At 37.5% G+C, this 20,730-nt stretch overlaps 1 protein-coding gene across 1 annotated transcript; it reads left to right on the top strand.

Moving 5' to 3' along the window:
- The first annotated feature begins 5,257 nt into the window (after nt 1–5,257).
- On the top strand, nt 5,258–19,859 carry LOC124381003 (transmembrane channel-like protein 1). Its single transcript, XM_046842366.1, has 19 exons — nt 5,258–5,263; nt 6,052–6,326; nt 7,029–7,187; nt 7,461–7,551; nt 7,921–8,002; nt 8,656–8,762; nt 10,198–10,296; nt 10,430–10,572; nt 12,711–12,852; nt 12,949–13,143; nt 13,230–13,409; nt 14,048–14,191; nt 15,130–15,258; nt 16,254–16,321; nt 16,399–16,638; nt 17,170–17,295; nt 17,788–17,866; nt 18,116–18,245; nt 19,650–19,859. Exons 1-19 carry the CDS (start codon nt 5,258–5,260, stop codon nt 19,856–19,858), a joined length of 2,604 nt encoding a protein of 867 aa, XP_046698322.1. The 3' UTR covers nt 19,859.
- The last annotated feature ends 871 nt before the right edge of the window (nt 19,860–20,730 follow it).

Here is a 20,730-nt window from a genome sequence, read left to right as displayed (position 1 = left end):
ACAATAGAAACATGTAGAAATGTAGCAAATCTATTTAGAATTGGGCGCAAAGTCCCACACGACAATAAATACATTATATGAATAGACGTTTTGGGACACCCGACTTTTCCAGCCATATGAATCAGAATCGGGTTTAGTGGCCAAGGAATTTGGTTCCAGCTATTGGTGACTCTCAAAAGTACAGACATAAATATCAACACTATACATTTATCCTATAGACGAGACTATACAGACAATACAGATTGAATTATCTTCCTCAAACTGTTACCACAAAGTTGGATTTACAGTTGGATAGGATGCCTTTGGTAGCAAGAAATGTCCCTTTGAAGACCCAAAAAAGACCCAGTTCCAGCATTTCAATGCAAAAGTGCACAAATCCAGCTCCATGAAGATACATTTTACATGGGTTGGAGAACTCTTGCCATAGAGCTCTGACCCCAGGCCTCCTCATCTCACCTACATAAGAACCTGATTTTACTAACACCCTTTTGGCTGAATGAATTTCCACAAATCTCCACAAGCACACTCCGAAATCTGGTGGAACATCTTCCCAGAAAAATGGAGGTTATATATAAGAGCAAATAGGCACTAAATGTGTAATGGGATGTTCAAAAAAGCACATATGATATGGTTAGGTGTCCACAAACCTTTGTCCATATGTCAATATATTGAATACAAAACTTAAACAGAATTTTTTTTTCTGATGCAATTTCCTTAACTAAGGAAATTGTGATTCTAGAATTCATTACAAAAAATGTAATTGATGGAAAATGTATGTATTATAAGAAGAATATTTGTGGTGTTATAGTAAAATGATCAAATTTCATCACTATTTCACTCCAAACCTTTCTGAAATGCTTCCCACCAATCAATGACATGGTGGCGACAATGCATACTGCACAATTTCATTTTGCTGGAAATTAATTTTTTATTTTCATGTCAATGGTTGTGTTTGGTAATTTACACAGTTTTTGAGTCTCCAAATCTCTGCATGAGTGTAAGGTTAAAGTGGGAGTAATGCAGATGTTGCCACTCCCTTATCTCAATCTTCACCATGTGCATATACACATTGGGGCTACTGTAACGCTGCTGATGATTTATCTGTGAGATTAAAGGCTTCAGTCCTGACTGCACCATTTCCCATACCATTCCCAGGTTTTTAAAATTCCCAAGTGTCAGTTCCAGAGTTTGCTTTACTTTGGTTTATCAGTTCAAATCTGAGTTTCTTCCTCAATATCAAATCTCTTTGAGACACCCCTTCATGTTAGAATCAGGCCTTCTTTTCCCTTCCTCTGTCTATTCCGAAGCCCAATTCTTTCCCACATATTAATTTCCAAGTCCTGTCTTTTCCTCAGCAGTATTTCAAAGTCTTAATCCTTTGTCTGATTAGGGCTCTGCTCCTGCTCTCATATCCAGGGATCCATCCTGCTTCGGCATCTTGTCCTGATCATTTCAAAAACACCATAGATCTGAATGTTCCTGATAACTCCCTTTCCAGGCTCTGAACATTCGCCAATGTCCCAATGCTCCCAATGCAATTCTTATTCAGTTCCCAGTATTAGTCTTAGGTTATGATTCTTTTCCTTTAATAACTCTTCCCAAAGACTCCCAGCTCTCCGATTTAAGACACCCAGACTGTCCAAGTCCTTAATCCCAAGCGATTTAGGCAACCTTTGCTGTAGAACCAAATGTTCATGAGGTAGAGTCAGACCTGACTCAGGTTTTCCTTCCTGGGATGAGTTGAAACAAAGTTCAGGGATGGAGACAAGTCAGTGTGTTTGAGCCCAGATAACCCTTTGTCAACTTTCTAGATCATTCCTTAGTAGAAGTCTTTCTTTGGTTTTATTCTCAGTTCCTGATCATTCCACAGCATCAGTATCAGATTTCTTTTTTTTTTCCAGCACTAGTCCCAGTCTCCGCAGCTTTACCAATGCCAGAATCAGGCTCCAAAGCTTCTCAGATGTCAGAGACTCCTTTGGAGCACTGAACACACACAACTACCTAACGGCTTCCCGGCATAAGAAATACTCTTGCATGGCCCAGAAAACATGTAAAATACAAACATAAATTATAAACTTCGCCTTAATGCTGTTTTTTGACATTTCTGAAACCGAAACCTTTTCAATAAGTTCTTCATGATGACACTAAAAAGATGTAGAGTCGCAAGGTTTACATTTTTGCTCACAACATGAAGATGATGTATTCATCATGCCAAAGAGTTGTTCTTTCTTAGATGTGATTACAAATTTGTGCATACACTATGTTTAGAAATGCACAGGTAATTTCTTAAAAAATAAGTAAAACATTTTTTATAAATGAAACCTGTTTTGTTTTTATAGAATAGCCTTTATTTGTCACATATACATTACAGCATAGTGAAATTCTTTCATTCTTTGCATATCCCAGTTTGCTCAGAAGCTGGGGGTCAGAGCGCAGGGTCAGCCATGATACGGCACTCCTGGATCACAGAGGGTTAAGGGCCTTGCTCAAGGGCCCAAGAGTGGCAGCTTGGCGATACCAGGGCTTGAACACCCAACCTTCCAATCAGTAACCTAACGCCTTAACCAATAAGCTACCACTCTCCACTCTGTTTCAGGTCAAGCTTGCTTATAATAGTAAGACACCATTTTGCCTCCATAAAGTCCTTTCTTCACGCTAAATAAGTTAAAACAGATTTCTATCGGTGCAGCAGATCAATCATCTGACATGGCCTCCTGTATCACCTTGGGCATGTATTTCATCCTGAATAATTATACGCCTCTTGTTTTAAAAAAAAGGGGGAGTCATAACTGTGCTGAATAATTAACAGGATGAAAAATTGAGCTGCTCTAGGGTTTCCAAGTGCTTATTGTTCCTAGATGTAGTCTCTCAATGGCTGTGAAAAATTAACTCGTCATGCTCCTTGCTCATCATCAGTCGATCACGGATTGGTCCACTTGTCCCCTCATATATGAAGACATACATGCATACATACATCCACTTGAACGAACGCATCTCATGGATTACATACACATAGGTGGATAGGATACTAAAGACCAAAATGCCAAGGGAGAAGCAAATCACATTCAACCGTGAAGGTAAACGTTTGCTTTTTATTGTTATTAATATCGAGTTCTGCAGTTAGTGAGTGTATGGGGAGCGCTGTCTGGTCCAGACACCCACATTGAATTTCTATTGAATATCAAATCAGGCTTGTGCTTGAGTTCTATTAACGATTTGTCAAATGATTTTATCCAAGATGAGCCAAAATTCAACCCAAGTATAGATACAGTACTTTTACAAGATTAACGAATCAGGAAGCTCAAGGACAAAAAAGAGCCATGACTTATTTGAAGTTCAATAGAATTGCACTGGCTTCAGGAATGCCTTGAAAATTTGAATTTCAAAAGGGATTTCAAAAGGATTTTGGTGTCACTAGGTGGTATGAATGTATTACATAAAATAACTATACTATATAACTATATTGTATGTTTGTTTGAACGTCTGTAAAAGCATATTTAAACATCAGTTGATTCTGACCCGAGACCTAGAAAAGGTATGTACCTTCTGTTTGACACTAGTACATTTGCTATAACCTCTGCAGCATGCATAATTTGGTTACATTGAACACAAAGAATACAAATGTACAAGCTTTGCCAAAAACCTGTAAAAAAATATATATATATACTGGGCGACATTCGGTGCGAGAACAAAAGCTAGATATGAGAAAATAGATCAGAATTTATATAATTTACATCACCCTGTATTAACCATCTTGGAACATGATACCTTTTGCTTGAACCCACCCATTTGTCAAGTGAGCAAAAAAATGGGAGTGATGGGTGTTGCCCAGGTGTGCCCTTTTAGATTGTTTAATAATGCATAGCTTTGAATGTCAACTCTTGGTTTGGGCCTTGGGTTTCACTTGGACTTCACTTGTTAAAAACAAATAAATAAAAAAAAATAATAATAATAAAATAAAAAAAAGGCAAACCTACATGAAGATAAGAAAGACGTCAATGGGAGGAAGGATGATATATCAGTCAGAGCCTTTGTGCAAGCATTAAGCATTGCCAATACAGCAAATTAAAATGTTCTGAAAAGAATCATACCGCTGGTGTTCTGAGAACCCGACATCGAACAGGTCTGCCAAGAAAAACAACAGCAGTTGATGAAATAAACAATGCGAGATAAAAAGCAACCCCCAAAACAACATCCAGTGACCCATCCATAAGAACCTCCACAATCTGATAGAGACCATACCAAAAAGAAATGCCAGGATTAGCCATACAAGTTTTGAAATAAAGAAGATCCTTTTTGAAAGTAATTAAAAGGTCAGAAGTGTAGGAATGTGGAGAAGAAATGGGTCTACTCATGATCCAAAACTGGTTCATCCAGCAGGCTAAAGGTGGTGCCAAGACTTTGGCTTGCATTGCTGTTCAAGAAATGAGATTACTAATTACAAATGATTTATGATGGAACCCTTATTGATGACGGTAGCAAAAGAATGAACTCAGAAGTCTATACATCAAAACAATGACCCGAAATACATTGTTAGCTCAACAAAGGATTTCATCAGGAGGGCATTTCAACAGTTTGATCAGTTGGTCACTGACGATGTAGTTATTGAAAAGTTCAATGGTTAAGATTTTGCTATTGTGATCAAAACTTTATAAGTTAAAATATGAGCATTGCCATGTTAACACTTTTGGGTGTTTGAGCAATGCCCTTAAACTTTAACTGCTTAATTGTAAGTCACTTTGGATAAGGGCATCTGCCAAATGCCACAAATGTAATTGCAAACAATAACATCCAAATATGAAATGGTATATATTGTAATTTACTAAAGCGATCTGTTCCTATACTTTTGCTAAGCTAAAAATTGCCATTTTCTACACATTGTCTAAGACACCTAGATGTAAGCATTGTTGGAAATAAGAGCTGAATATATTTCAATTCTGAATTTATACCTATTGAGCTAAAAAGCTTAAAGAAAATAGTTTAAAGTAGTCTTGCTTATTCTTTTTATATTTTTCAGTAGGATCTTGCAGAGGCAGATTAGCTTTACTGACAATTTGACATTAATGCAACAATCACCACCTTCATGATGAATAATAATTTGATTCCAGAAACAGCTACCATGTGTAGCGTCTCACCCAAATGATTAATACGCATGTTCTGGTGCATTCACGTGTAATTATTTATGAATGCCTAATTGTCGTTTGACTTTAATTATGTATTGTTTTTATTTATTTTTTTACAGTCAGCATTGATGTGGATGACGGTAAGCCATGATATTTTAATTGCACATGATTTGAAATGTGTCCAAAGGTCAACTGCACTATATGGACAAAAAACTATTGGGACATCCAACCATACGTGCTCCTCCCCAAACTGTTAAGGTTGGAGGGACATAATTGTATTGGTTATCATTGCCAACTCCAAGTCCACGAAGATATGATTACAAAGGTTTGAAGTGTGTTGAAGATATTGAGTGGCCTGCTATAGACCTCTGACCTCAGCACAATTGAACATGATGAACCGGAACCCCAGGCCTCCTCACCTCACCTTTCTTAGTACCTGACTTTTACGAATTCCCTTGTCCTCACAAATGTCCATATGCACACTCTAAAAGCTAGTGGAACATCTTCCCAGAAGAGTGGTGGATATTATAACAGGAAAATGGGAGTACATGTTGAACGGGATGGAAAAAAAAATGTGTGTGAGGTGGCCATTTAATTGAGGAGGAACCAGGAATTGTTTTTATTTATCCTTGTAAAGACAGATCACACACACACACACACACACACACACACACACACACACACACACACACACACACACACACACACATATATATATATATAAAATTTATAAAATATATTTTTTATTTTTCCCATATTTATTTATTTTTTAATTAAGTCTCTTTCTTAATAACCGATAAATGGACGATTCTGATGAAAAAAATACCTCAACTATTTTTAATTTTTTGCAGAAGATCAAAATGACAGCATCTACTACGTCGAACTCAATGTGGATGGAAAGAAACAGCGAGAAGAGCTGGAAAAAAAGAAGAGAGAAAAACAGAGTAAAGCGGAGAAGGGACAAGCGCTGAGGACGCAGCAACAACCAAATTATCTTTGCAGCAACGAAAGGGATGGGATCAAGAGAAGAAAAGAGAGGGATGAGATTCCCCAGGAAAGAAAGAAGAGCAGTAAGATCAGGAGGACCAAGAAACAGCAGGAGTTCGAAAAAAAAGAAAGAGCAAAGGAAGAGGAAAAGAAGCTGGAAAAAAATGAGAAAAAGGATAGACCAAAGTTCAAAAAGAGAAGGATAATAGCAACAAGGTAAGGTTTAGATGTAAAGCTAATAAATGTAGATAAAATACTGTTCATCTCCATTTGCAGATGCGTTATATAAATTATAGTTTGTGGACACCTGACTAATAATATTTGTAGGTGCTTTTTGAACATCCTTTTCCATATTTAGGAATATTTGAATAATCTCCACTCTTCTAGGAAGATGTTTCACTAGATTTTGGAGTGAGTTGAGATTTCAGCCACAAAGACATGTAAGTGAGGGAGCCTCAGAATTCTCATTTATCCCAAAGGTGTTCAATAGGTTTGAGGTTAGATCTCTACAGCAGGCCACTCAATATCTTCCACACAGTCCAGCCCATGTGAAGCAGATCTTCATGGAGCAGGCTTTGTGCACAGGGACATTGCTAGAACAGGTTTGGGTCGAGTAAAGGGACAATTTCATGCTACAACATCCAGAGAAATCCTATGCAAATGTGTCCGTTTAACTTTGTGTTAGAATCTAATGAACAGTTTATTGTGGTCCGAGTTGTACATGCACACAAAAACACATTCGTACATAGGGGCAAGTTCATGCAGGCAATCTGGCCCCTGATATGTTTTTGAGTTGTGGAAGGAAACTGGAGAACCCAGATAAAACCCATGCAAACGCGTGGTACATGTTTTCATCTACATACAGACGGTAACTTGTGTTATGTTTCATTTGATCTGTCTTTGATGTTTTTTCCTTAGCTCTGATGGCAGCTCTTCATCCGATGAAGAGTTCGACGTGGACTCGCTGAGTGAGGAGGGGATTGAGAAACTGATGAAAGCCATAGACAGGAAGAAGAGGCGCATCACCACGCTGAGAGCCAAACCTTGGTCAATGGACAAGAAACTGGCTGTACTCAGGTTCATCACATACTATGGACACAAATATGACTGTATCCTGATCCATGCGGATTTCATGCATCCTTGTGTTTTGTGGGCAAAACACACACTCATTATGCTATGCTGGGTTTTCTTGGACATTTAAATAATATTTACACAATCACAAACCCTATACTAAAAAGATGTAGTGATTATAGGTTTATTTTCCGACACCTATAATTAGCGACCTAAATGATTGCAAAAAACAAAAAAAACTCACATTGAACTATTCTTTTATCCTTTCTTGCAACACAGGAAGGCACAAGCGTTTATAGAGAAGTATGAGGAGCATATAGGAAAAGGAGAAGGGAGGAAACTTTACGCTTGCAAAGTCATGATTTCGAAGGTCAGTAGTCATGTACTCAAATTGAATACTCATTTTCTTTTTCAAATATATATACACACTACTGGACAAAAGTTTTTGGACACCTGCCTATAAGATTTTTTTTCCACATTTAGTGCCCATTTGCTGTTATAACAAACCTCAATCCTTTGGGAAGATGTTCCACTGGATTTTAGAATGTGTGGAGATTTGTGCTCATACACTTGTGTGCCTTCAACCCTTATGGTAACAGTTTTGAGAAGAACCACGTAGTACTAGAAAACTCAGCTGTTCCAATACTTTTGTCCATATATAACGTATATACATTGCTATGTTACCTAATGGAGTTGTTTTGTGGTGTTACATGGAACACGTGACTGCTGTGACCCTCAGATATGGGTCAAGTTTCAAAGAAGCTTCAAGAACTTTAAGGCAGCCTGTGTTCTATGGGAGATGAAGATCAAGAAAATTGAAAGTACGATCGACCTGCGCTCTCCTGCTCATCCCTTTTCACTCCTGAGAAATTACCTCAGTCACAAAGTTTTTAAAGTACTCAATAAAAGAGGTCGACCGATTCACTGTTTATGTAGATTAATTGGCATCTATAGTTGATTGTTGGAAATATAGGCACAAATCCCTAGCAATAGTTTTTCTGGGTTGCGTTATACAGTACGAGAGCACCCTCTAGAGGCCGAGAGCTGTTTACATTTATTTTGGATGTGACTTTTTTCATTAATCTACAGTGTTTCATTTTGAAAGCGTCTTTTATTTCTCTCAAAGAACCCAGCCATTAGGGTTGCACAAGCCAGAGCACTCTGAATGCAGGACCCTCAATATTAATTTAAATATAATTGATTTCATTTAGCACAATTTCATGATTCAGTACATTTTTTTTTATTATTGTAAGTTCATTACTATTTTACATAGAGTGTTATGTTTTATTTTTTTTTTTTATCCAGCATCCATTTTAAAATCGGTTAGCCGCAAGTAGGATCGAACCTAGCTATCGATAAAATCGGTTGACCTCTACTCAATAATTAATTTATTCACAATGGAGGGTTTTTGGCAAAATTTTGACCATCGTGACTTGTGAATTTTGCCAGATAATGTAATTGTGTTCTCCGTCAGGTCATTTTGGCTCTTCAGTGGCATCCTACTTCATATTGCTGCGATGGATGTTTGGCATCAATCTAATTTCCTTTGGCCTGTCCTTTGGGCTTGTTATGATTCCTGAGGTAAGGAACATGTTGGCTTCGTATTCCAAGTTACCTCTTAACATCTGATCCCAAATGAGGTGTAGGGGCATCTTTTCAGTAGCTGGGGCCCCGGACTTAAATGTACCCCAACACCTTTGCAGAGTTTTCCATAAACTCAAACCTGCTGAGAAGAACTATGGCTTTCATATTGCATAGACAGATAAAGAGAATCTGAAGCAACACAAAGCCAAATATTTTTGTATTCTCATACTATTCACAACACCAAAGCAAAGTATCCACATTGGCCACTGGCCAAAGACAAAGACTTGCCATCTCCCTGAATACTAAATAATGATTGAAAAGTACAGTATTTTAAGCACTATTTTCTGAAAGTTAATCCATTATCTTTCATCCCAAAAGTGATCCTAAAAGTAATTTGGATCATCCGAAACTCCCTAAATCTATTAGTTCCCCAGTGTCCCTGGCTGAAAATAATAGGAACTTTATAGCCATAATAAATCATAGTTCTTTAGATACTTAAGTACATTTGCAGTAAAAGTTAAAAAGTAAAAGTTAAAAGCATTAGAAGCATTTTCATTTAAATAATATTGTGCCTTGCGTATCTCGAACTCAAGTACATGGTTTGTGCACTTTTTCCACCACTGTTAATAACCACAAGTATCGTCAACAGATAAGATCTTCTGAATAAATTTGAATCAATCATTTATATCACAAGACTCTGCTTAATCCACTCAGTTTATGTAAAAAGACTCTGTTACTCTCAGCACACCAATCTATTAATAGAACGATATGAGTCAAACACTGATTAATATCTATTAAAATGATAATGAGCCAAAAACTACTTAAAACAAATTGTGCAAATAAAACCACAGGTGTAAGTTAGAGTCAGGAGTTTCTTAAGTACAATAAGGAATTACATTTACTTTGTGTCCATCAGTGGTCATTAATCACTTCTCAGTATTTGTTAGGTATTTCCAAGTATAAATAAGTGTTTTCATGAAACAATATGGAAGGATGGGTAATGACACATCTATATTAGGATGTTCAACAACCTCAATGGCTGGACCCTTATATTATATTCATAACTAAAGTGTTATGCCGGGTCTAGAGACAAGACATCTACTCAGAGTTTCACAGAAGCCAACCAAACCATCCGTGATAAAACGTTCTACACACATCAAAGGAAAGAAAATCATGTGTGGTTTAGAATTACCATGTGCCCGCAACATCACAAGTGTAAATGAATGATCCGACAATGTGAGCGATTATTACTATGTTTATGGAAATGAAGGTTATCAGAAGTTAGAATCGAGGATAAAAAACGGATTCCATGCTGTATCTGGATGTTGGCTTCTCAAACCAAAATTCACATTTCTGTATTATTCAGTAAAGACCTATATAAAAGGTTGTAATCTACTGTATAATAAATCTCTAGGCCATAATCTCTCTACAGGCATTACTTGGGAAGCCCTTTGGGAGTATACCCAGGAAGACAGTATCCAGAGAAGAAGAACCCACTGCTATGAACCTCGAAGTCCTATGGGATGTTTCGGTCAGCTATTTTTTTTTGTTGTTGTCAATTTTGTGCACTCTTGCACTGTGTAACCATGATGATCATGAATAGCTTATTAGCATAATCTTAAACCAACCCACTTACATTGTGTTTGTTGTTTTGTTTTTTACAGGGTTACATTAAGTATTCCGTATTGTTTATAGGCTACTACAATGACCAGAGAACAATTGGCTGGCTCAAGTTTCGAATGCCCTTGTGCTACTTTTTGGTTGGGCTGGCCAGTGTGGCTTACGGTTACCTGGTGATCGTTAAAGCGTGAGTTTGAGTCATCAATTCCTTTTTTTTCTACATCGTATATCCATACTATTCTTTGTTTGAAAGCATGAATGCAAGAGCGAAGAAATATGCGTGTGTTTGTATATTTATACATATTTGGGCTGTAAAAATTAAAGCGAATTCATTAGTCATTAGTCTTTTCTTTATTCAGATATAAGAAATAATAATAATAAACTCCACCGGAAAATGATTATTAATCACGAAACATTTGTTTTACTGATACTGAAGTCTCAAATCAAGCACCAAAATCTGCTATGATGTACACATCTGGGAATTAAAACCATGTGGAAACATAGCAGAATCTTTGTTTGGTGTCCTGAGGATTTACGTGAATGAAAACTCTGTAAATACTGTAAAACATTTAAAAGTATATTTTGTCCTCATGCGCTATGTTTAGTTTGGTTCAACTAATAATAAACATACCTGTATATTTGCATAAAACATCCAGATTTGCCCATGCCCATGTTTATTAGAGTATTAAAAACTTGAAAAGTCTGTACATTAAAAAATGCATTTAGAACCAATGCAGCAACACATGAAAACTAGATCAGGTGCCTCCCTTTTCTCTTGATTGTTGCTGAGATGTTTCTACACCATGACTGGAGACCACCTGTGGAAAAATCTATTGATTGGATATGATTTGATGCATTGTGAACTGTGAGGCCTCCCTATAGGCCTCACAGTTCACAATGCATATCAGGGCAAAAACCAAGCCATGAGGTCAAAGAAACTGGAAGCAGAGCTCAGAGACTGGATGGGTGCAAAGCACAGATCTTGGAGAAGGCTACAAAAAAAATGCTGCACAGAAGTTTCCTAAGAGCACAGTGGCCTCCATAACTCTCAAATAGAAGAAGTTTGGAAGAACCATGACTCTTCTAATAAACGAGTAATCAGGGGAGAAGGGCCTTAGTAAGAAAGGTGACCCAATGGTCATTCTCCCTGAACTCCGGAGATCCTGTGTGAAGATAGGACAAAGTTCCAGAAGGAGAACCATCACTGAAATGGACATTCGGTGCAACCCAGATAAGGATGGGTTCCCTCTTGAGTTTGGTTCCTCTGAAGTTTTCTTCCTTATGCCATCTCGCGGAGTTTTTTGCACACCACAGTCGCCGGTGATAATGTGTAAAGCTGCTTTGAGACAATGTTCATTGTTAAAAGTGCTATACAAATAAAAATAAATTGAATTGAATTGACTGAAGCCCTCCAACAATCTAGGCTTTATGGCAGAGTGACTAGATGAAAGAGACTCCTGAGTGCAAAAACCATGAAAGCCCACTTGGAGTTTGCCAACAGGCAACTGAAAGAGTCTCATGCTTTGGGGAACAAAATTAACAAAACAGTTTGTCCTCAATTCGAAATCAACCACTGCTCATGAACTGCCCAAAACCATCCCAACAGTAAGCATGGTGGCATAGCAGTTTTTCCAGCGCAGCGGCTTGGCAATTGTTCGGAGAAAAGCCGAACGGAGCAAAGTTGAGAGATATTATCAATAAAATCCTGTACCACAGCACTTAGAACCTCAGTCTGGGTCGAAGGTCCACCATCCTACATGAAAACAACGCTAAGCACACAGCCAAGACAACACAGGAATGGCTTAGGGACAACTCCTAGTGATAGTCCTAGAATGGCCCAGCCAGAGCCATGGCTTGAAGCCTTTTGAGCATCTCTGGAGAGACCAGAAATGTGTCCACCAACGGTCCCCATCTTGAGAGGATTTGCAGAAAATCCCCCAATCCATGTGTGCAAAGCTTTTTGTGTCAAACCCAAAAAGACTCAAGGCTGTAATTTCTGCCAATGGTGCTTTAAATAACTACGGAGTAAAGGGTCTGAATACTGTAATGTACATGTGAAATATATTCTTTGTTTTTTATTAATTTACAGACATTTCTAGAATTCTGTTTTCATTATAGGGTAGTGAGTGTATGATGAATGAGAAAAAAAAAATTTGGCCACTAAATACATTTTTTTTTTTTACACCAATTTTTGTACAATTGTATGTTAACACATTATTCATCTGGAAGACTAGCACCAGGCCAACCCAGGTTACTTACTCCACTTACAAAAATAGTATATTGCACCAACTGGTGGTCAATTTTTCCTAAAACATTTGTCCACAGCATGGCCTACAATGCAGGGCAAGAAAGTGGAGATGACAACAACTATAAATACAGCTGGAGAATATTCACTGGCTGGGATTACCTGATCGGAAACCCGGAGGCGGCTGACAGCAAGTTTGCCTCCAATACCATGACCTTTAAGGTGTGTATGTGTGTGTGTGTGTGTGTGTGTGTGTGTGTGTGTGTGTGTGTGTGTGTGAGAACCTCAAATGTCTTTGCAAATGTTTTTTCTCAAAAGGAAATCATTGTGGACGAGAAGAATTTCAGAAAAATGCCAAATTTCCGAAAGCTGTTAATACTCCGCACCGTGTCCAACATCCTGGTCCTTATCATCCTGGTAGGAAGTGGCTATCTGATCTATTTTGTGGTGCGCAGGTCTGGAAAATTCTTCAAGCTTGGGATGGACAATTTCAGTTGGTGGGAAAGAAATGAAGTAAGAAAATATAAAGTTTGGACATAAAATCTGAAATATGGCCTGAAATTGTGCATATATTTTTACATACTTTTTTTTGTGGTCAGGTGAACGTGGTGATGTCGATGTTGAGCACCTTCGGTCCGATGATGTTTGATGCGATAAGTTATTTGGAGCTTTATCACCCACGTATTAACATGCGCTGGCAGATGGGCCGTGTCTTTGCCCTTTACACGGGCAACCTTTACAGCTTTCTCATCGGCATCATTGACCAGATCAACATCTCTGTGAGTCAGGGGAGCAATTTCTGCTTTTGGTTTATTTGAGTGTAAACTGCTTAAAATCTTGAATTGATTGAAACGAGATCCTGAGCGCATCAAAAAGACTGTTGTCTTGGTCTCAGGTGTATTGTGTGCATTGTGAGCTTTATGCATCTACACATGATGAGATGTCTTTACATGGGTTGGAAGTTTGTGGAAGATCTCGAATGGCCTGCTAGAGAGCACTGATTTCAACCATATTGAACCTTTAATAGTTCCTGACTTTACTAACACCCTTGAGTCGGATAAGCCCAAATCTCCACAAGCAGACTCCAAAATCTAGTGGAACATCTTCCCAGAAGAGTGGAAGTAAACGATACGATAGGTGAATATATTCCATATATTCATCTATGAAACAACAACTAGCGGTTTCAATTTAACATTTAAAGTATCTTCATTTTCTTTTTTATAATCTCAAATGCCAGTATGCAAGCTGTCCATGGTAGTCCAATACAGCTTTAATTGTCAATGCTGCCAAATGGTCATGATATAAGCCAGATAATCCTTTACTAGGGGTCATGTGAGGAGGTTATTCAACCTTCAACATTGCTTATTTTATGGTCTTTTGGTCATGGCGGTTATTTGTTTGTTTGCTTATTTACTAGAGGGGTGCAGAAGAGCAAACAAAGCATAACCTGACCATATGGGAGGCGGCCATGTATAACAAGTCCTTAGCAGAAAATACAACTTTCAAAATCAATCCTGCAGATGTTCCCAGAGGGCCTTGCTGGGAGACCTTGGTGGGACAGGTATGTCTGTTTTAAAGTCGAGATTAAAAAAGTGGTGGATGAAGTACACAAACCATGTGCTTAGGTTAAAGTAGAGATACTTTACTCCAGTAAAAGTAAAAGTGCTCCCTTCAAACTTTCCTCTTCTTTTTCTTCATTCGGCTTCTCCCATTAAGGGTCTCCACACCCCCCTGTCCTCTACATCTGCCTTTGTCACACCAACTACCTGCATGTCGTCCCTCACCACATCCAAACATCCTCCTTGGTCTTTCTCTTTTCCTCCTTCCTGGTGGCTCTATCCTGAGCATTCTCCTACCGATATACCCCATGTCCCTCCTCTGCACATGTCCAAACCATCACAAGCTCACCTCCCTCACCTTGTCTCCAAAATGTCCTACATGCACTGTCCCTCTAATAATAATTTCTAATCTTGTCCATTCTCGTTTCTCCCTAAGAAAACCTTAACATCTTCAAACAAAATTGTTCGCCTTCAAATGCACTTTATGTATCCAAAGTACTATGAATTATTATGATCTTATTATCATTTTTTGTCATAAGACTCATAATCAACATTAAAAGACTCTAATGTTACTCTTAGCAAATCAATATATTAATAGAATGATATTAATGAGCCAAACACTGACTGAAATCCATTCAAATGTTATGGAACCCAAAATAAAGCCTGGGGTGTTGTGGCAAAATGTAGTTGAGTAAAAAGTACGATATTTGACTTTGAAATAAAGCGAAGTCATTCGTTACTTTTGAAGTAATTTGTTCCTAAGGAAAAGTCTCCCCAAATGAAAATACTTCAGCAAATTAACTTTAAAAGCTACTTCAGTACAGTAACAAACTACTTTTACTTCATTACTGTCTATCCACCACTGGATTTAAACATCTGTATAATCCAGAAATAGTCTATTAAGTCTCTTTCTTTATAACTCTCATTTGCTCTATCCTAGGAATTTGTACGCATGCTGTTAACAGATACTGTGACTTTTTACTCTGTGACGGTGATCAACGACTTTGCCCGAGCAGTCTTTCTTCGATACGTCAACCCCATCTGGTGCTGGGACCTGGAGTACACCTTTGTGAGTGTTACAAAGTGGCCAAACATCTATAATAAACATTAGAAGTAAAAAAAAGAATCACTGAAATATTCACATGTACCAATGCAGTCACAAATAATCAATAAACAATGATATGAGTGATTAAATAATAAATCATGACAAGCCGTGACGCAATGGGAACATGATCAGGGGCAGAATGGTGGGATTGTTTTCCATTTACCATCCATTTTCCATTAATAAGTCTATTCCAAGTCTTCTCTTTATTTTTATACAACAATTTACCAAATAATGGCAATCAATGATGCTGTCACCAGTTCACAACTGTTCCTTCCTTGGACCACTTTTGATAGATTCTGACCACTGCAAACACCCCACAAGAGCTGTAGTTTTGGAGACCCAGTCATCTAGCCGTCACAATTTGGCTCTTGTTAACGTCAATCCTTACGCCCACCCATTTTTTCCGCTTCTAATGCATCAACTTCGAGAACAAAATGGATCCCACTTTATGTTTTGGATCCCACTTCATGTAGAGTTTGGACATTGGAACTCTTTGAGTGTTTGAAGGCTCTGGCATGGAGAAGCTGGTGTTGGATCTGTGATGATCTCAAATGTTGAACTATTTTGAGTTGCTCAGTAGCTCCTGGTTCCATAACGTCAACTGACTGGGAAAGACTGTAGAAAAGACATTACTAATAATCTCTCACTCTGGTACTCATGGTAGTTCTTACGCTTAATGTAGTTTTGTATTGTTTTTAAGATTTATAATCACATTCTTGAAATCACCCAAATGAGGATGGGTTCACCTTTTGAGTCTGGTTCCTCTCAAGGTTTCTTCCTCATAACATCTACCCGTCAAAAATAATAGTTAATTGTATAGAAATTGTTTATAGAAAATCTATTTGACCATATTCAAGAACATCTGTTCTAAAATGCAGCTCTGTTTGTTATCCTAATGTGATCACCTGTATATATATTCCCTGTATCCTACTTAAGCACAAGGTTGTTCCTCTTTGCAGCCATGCTATTCCGAGTTTGATCTGAGCGGAAATGCTCTGAGCCTCATATTCAACCAAGGAATGATCTGGTAAGAAAATCTTTGTTATTAAAACTTTCTGTGTGTAAAAGCTCTTTCCTTGTGAAAGCGTCGTGTGCGTTTTTCAGGATTGGGACATTCTTCGCCCCCTGTCTTCCTGCAATCAACCTGCTCAGACTGCAGACATTCATGTACCTCCAAGCCTGGGCCGTGTTGTGCTGCAACATCCCTCCCGTGCGCATCTTCAAGGCCTCACGTTCAAGCAACTTCTACATGACCGTTCTGCTGGTCATCCTCTTCCTCTCCACAATGCCCCTAGTCTTCAGCCTCGTCTCCATGCGCCCATCTTTTGACTGCGGGCCATTCAGGTGCTCAAAGATCAACGCAACCTTCAGTATGACTCAAAAAGTCTTAAGGCCATATTTAGTTCAGTCGCTTTAATGTAGTATATGATGGACAGCTGAGTCTTCAGAAGAAAACAAATAAGAACAGAAATTCTCTAGCATAGTGTGCATATAGCCACTTATATAATCTACCACTAGGGTGCGCCAAATGTCATCATCAAAGGATCTTCAAAGGATTTTTAAACAAATTTTAAAAACACTAACAATGTGAAAGAAAAATCTAAACACTAGATATATGTGACTGAAGACTCTGGAACACACACACACACACACACACACACACACACACACACACACACACACACACACACACACACACACACACACACACACAACTTACCAGGGACAGACATCCTATACCATTCTGTATCTCCAACTTTGTGCTAACAGATGTGTCAATATATTGTATACAACACAGTATTTTTCAAAATACAAACTTTATTTTAAAACCTCAAAAAATAGTCAAACTGGGCTGTAACACTCTTTATATTTCAGTGGCAAAGATCACTTTTACGATGTGGTCCCTGAGACGCTGGAACTGGATTTTCCATACTGGTTAAAAAAAGTGGTCAACCTCATCTTAAACCCGGGATTGGTCCTGCCTTTCATACTGCTTTTGGTGTAAGCGCCAGTGTTGAGACATATCAGCTAATTAATGATATAAAACCAGAAAAAGCACAATATGGATATATTTAAACAATGCAATAAAGTTTGAGGTAAAAGTTTGATCACCTCTAGTTATATGATTTTCTTTTAGTGAAATATTTAAAAAAAAAATGTGCTGGGAATAACACACTGTAATGCACCAGTACAATCTTTTGTATTGGCAAGAAAGAAAAAAACGGTTACAAAAAGCGAATTTTTAGAAAAGCGGCAAAACATATTTTATTTGACCAGGGGTGGCAAAACTTTTGCACAGAACTGTAAAATTATTATTTTTTGAAAGAGAATAAATTTTTTGCTATTTAAAAAAACTGGAGATAACATTATAATAAAACATAAGACACTTCAAAATGTTGTAGTAATATTTAAAAAATATATATTTTTTGTAATTCTTAGAAAGAAAAAAATTATGAAATACTTAAAAATGTTATTTTTGTTTGTTTGTTTCAGCCTCATCATTTATTACTTATATACCATGTCTAAGAACTACAAGCAGGCCAACAGTCACCTGAGAAAGAAAATGCGGTCTGTAAGTTATATGAGTACTGATTTTGGGCAGAAAATAAGTTCAGTGTGACTCATACAACCATTTTAGTCCGCATTGTAGGAAAACACATCACAAACTATGGTTTGGTAGAGTTTGTATTCTTGCTGCTATTTTTTTTTTCCACTTCATTGCTCTATGTTTAAATATTTTTACCTTTTTATCCTGTAGCTGTAATTTTTTTTCCTGCTATTTATTGTTTTTTTGTGTTGGATTTCTTAAAAATTAATACAGCAAGGTGAGGAGAATAGAAAGAGGACCAGACTTACAATAAAGAAAGCGACTGAATATATGGAGAAGGCCAAAAAAATGGCCTCCACAGAACAACCGGACATGCAGGGAAACAATGCATTACCTTCAGATGGTATGGACAGTGAGTGTGAACTTTTCCTTGCTGTGCTGGAGCTCTGGGCTATTGCTTAAGCCAGTGTCATTTAGTTTGAACTGATTGGTATTGAATATTATTGTAGTATTCTTGAAGTATTACTTCTACTATTATTAGTTCTACTATTACTTCTACTACAATTGAGGAAAAAATAAGCTCGTATTGCATTTGATAGCTGCAACATGTCTCAAAAAATTTGATTGTGTCTACAAATTGTGAAATAATTTTAGACTAATGTTCCTCAACACCAAATTGCAAAACAAATAAATCTCTTGTCATCTACAGTATATAATATCATCATACGTTTTAAAGAATCTAAAGAAATCTCTGTGCAGAAGGGACAAGGACAAAAATCGATACCGGATGCCTGTGATCTTCGAGGTCCTCAGGCTACACTGTGTTTAAAACACCTCCAGAAATCATTGTCTGTGAACACAGTTTGCTATGTTATTCACAAATGCATGTTAAATCTTTATCATGCAAAGAGGAAGACATGCATGAACATGATCCATCCTCTCTGGGCCAAAGCACTTTTAAAATGTACTGAGAAAAAGTGGAAAACTTTTCTGTGGTCAAATGAATCAAAATGTTTATTTCATCATGTCCTCCGGACTAAAGAGGATAGGGATCATCTGGCTTGTTAGGAGCACTCAGTTTAAAAAGCTGCATCTCTGATGCTATGGGTGCATTAGTGTCTGTGGAATGGGCAGCTGGCACAGTTGGAAAGGCTCCATCAATTCTGCATGGTATATACATGTTTTAAAGCATGAATGCTTCCATCCAGAAAATGTCTATTTCAGGAAAGGATTTGCGTATTTGAGCAAGACCAAAAAAAAAAAATCAATACTGCATCTATTACAATTGCAGGAGTCTGGGTGCAGAACTAGTCTGCCTGTAGTCTAGACCTTTTACATATTAAAAACGTTTGGCCCATCATAAAACAAAAAAACACAAAAATTGACACCCAGAACTATTGAGCAGCTAAAATTCTGTATCAGACATATATATACGACAACATTCCTCCCCAAAACTACAGCAAATTCTGTATACGGACAAAAGATGTGATGCTACATGTCCCAACTTTTCTTAAGACTCGCTGCAGCCATCAAATTTAAAATGACCTTATTTTTTTCCTTAAAATGGTATATAATTTCAGCTTAAATATTTATTTATGAGTTTTTCTTTACTGCGAATAGAATATGGATTTATAAGATTTGCAAATCATTGCATTCTTTATTTTTATTTACAATTTGCACAATGTCCAAACAAATCATCAAATACATGACATGCCTAACACACCTTACACTTAAGATTAACAAGAAAATGGACTTCAACTGACTTACTCTCTCACATTATCTGTCTTCCTCTTCCCTTTTTCTCCAGAAAAAGACAGAAGCAATATCAACGAACAAAGTTCTTGCTCACCACCTCCACCTCCTCCTCCTACTGCTCCTCCTCCTCCCCCACCACATATTCATATTTCAGGTCAAGGATTAAGCTTTAATCTCTCTCGCAGACCTGTTTACACTCGACCCCCTGCACCCCGGTCGTACCTCCTGCACGGGCAACTACCTGGAGTTCCACCACATTAAAGTCACATGCTTAAGCTGGTCATGTCAGACACTACAATATTAGATTTCCTCGTGTCTCTTTCAAAAATTTTTCTAATGCAAAATCATTTTTTTGACTTATTTAACATGATTTCTGGATTGTTTCTTTAAGTTTTATGGAATGAAATTCAGGTATAAAGCAGACAGCAGGTGTTAGTTTGATGCTCACTTGATGGAAGTAAAATGTAACGTTGTGCTCACATTTGGATAAAATGTGGATTTTCTTGGAAGCTCAGTTGATTCATTCATGTTGAGTTTAGATTTTTAGCAACATAATAACAATATAGATTTTATTCAAGCATCATTTTGTTGTTGTTTTCTTCAAAATGCCATTAAAAGGCACTGAGAATGGACTAAGGATACAGGTGAAGAGCTCATCAATTTTTTGTTTTAATTGTTATTTATATCATCAAAAAAATGCAATGTCAGGGATTTTGTACGATCAAAGTCATGTGTATGATTAACCAAGTTTATACCAAGCAGGTGTCAATGATCATAAATCTTATATGTAAGTTGAAACACAGTCATTAACTGGATCTCAGTCCAGTCTTGTGCTGCCCAAACAAGTCCAATCAATGAAAGCCTCACCTTACAGGACTTGGAACCACTGCTAATAACTATAATAATACCTACTGTTGATAAATTTGTAAAAAAAAATCTACATTTTGCTTTTAATGCACTTAAACTAAACTGTGCAGCTCACAGTACACTATATACATAGTACACTACATGGACTTCATATGGTTTGTGGACACCTGACCATAAGATTCGAATGTGCTTTTTAAACATCCCATTCCACATTTAGTCTCAATTTGGTGTTGTCTAATCTTTGGAAGGATGTTCTTTGTTTTAGA

The sequence above is a fragment of the Silurus meridionalis genome, chromosome 27 (assembly GCF_014805685.1).
Source record: "Silurus meridionalis isolate SWU-2019-XX chromosome 27, ASM1480568v1, whole genome shotgun sequence".
Taxonomy (NCBI): Eukaryota; Metazoa; Chordata; class Actinopteri; order Siluriformes; family Siluridae; genus Silurus; species Silurus meridionalis.
This window is presented reverse-complemented; position numbering and strand designations above follow the sequence as displayed.

Bases quoted from the DNA above. Each gene is read 5' to 3' on its own strand.
- LOC124381003 (XM_046842366.1), top strand. The intron at 7,552-7,920 runs GTCAGTAGTCAT...TGTGACCCTCAG, and splicing joins GCAAAGTCATGATTTCGAAG to ATATGGGTCAAGTTTCAAAG. The intron at 16,639-17,169 runs GTGCTCAAAGAT...TTTATATTTCAG, and splicing joins TTTGACTGCGGGCCATTCAG to TGGCAAAGATCACTTTTACG.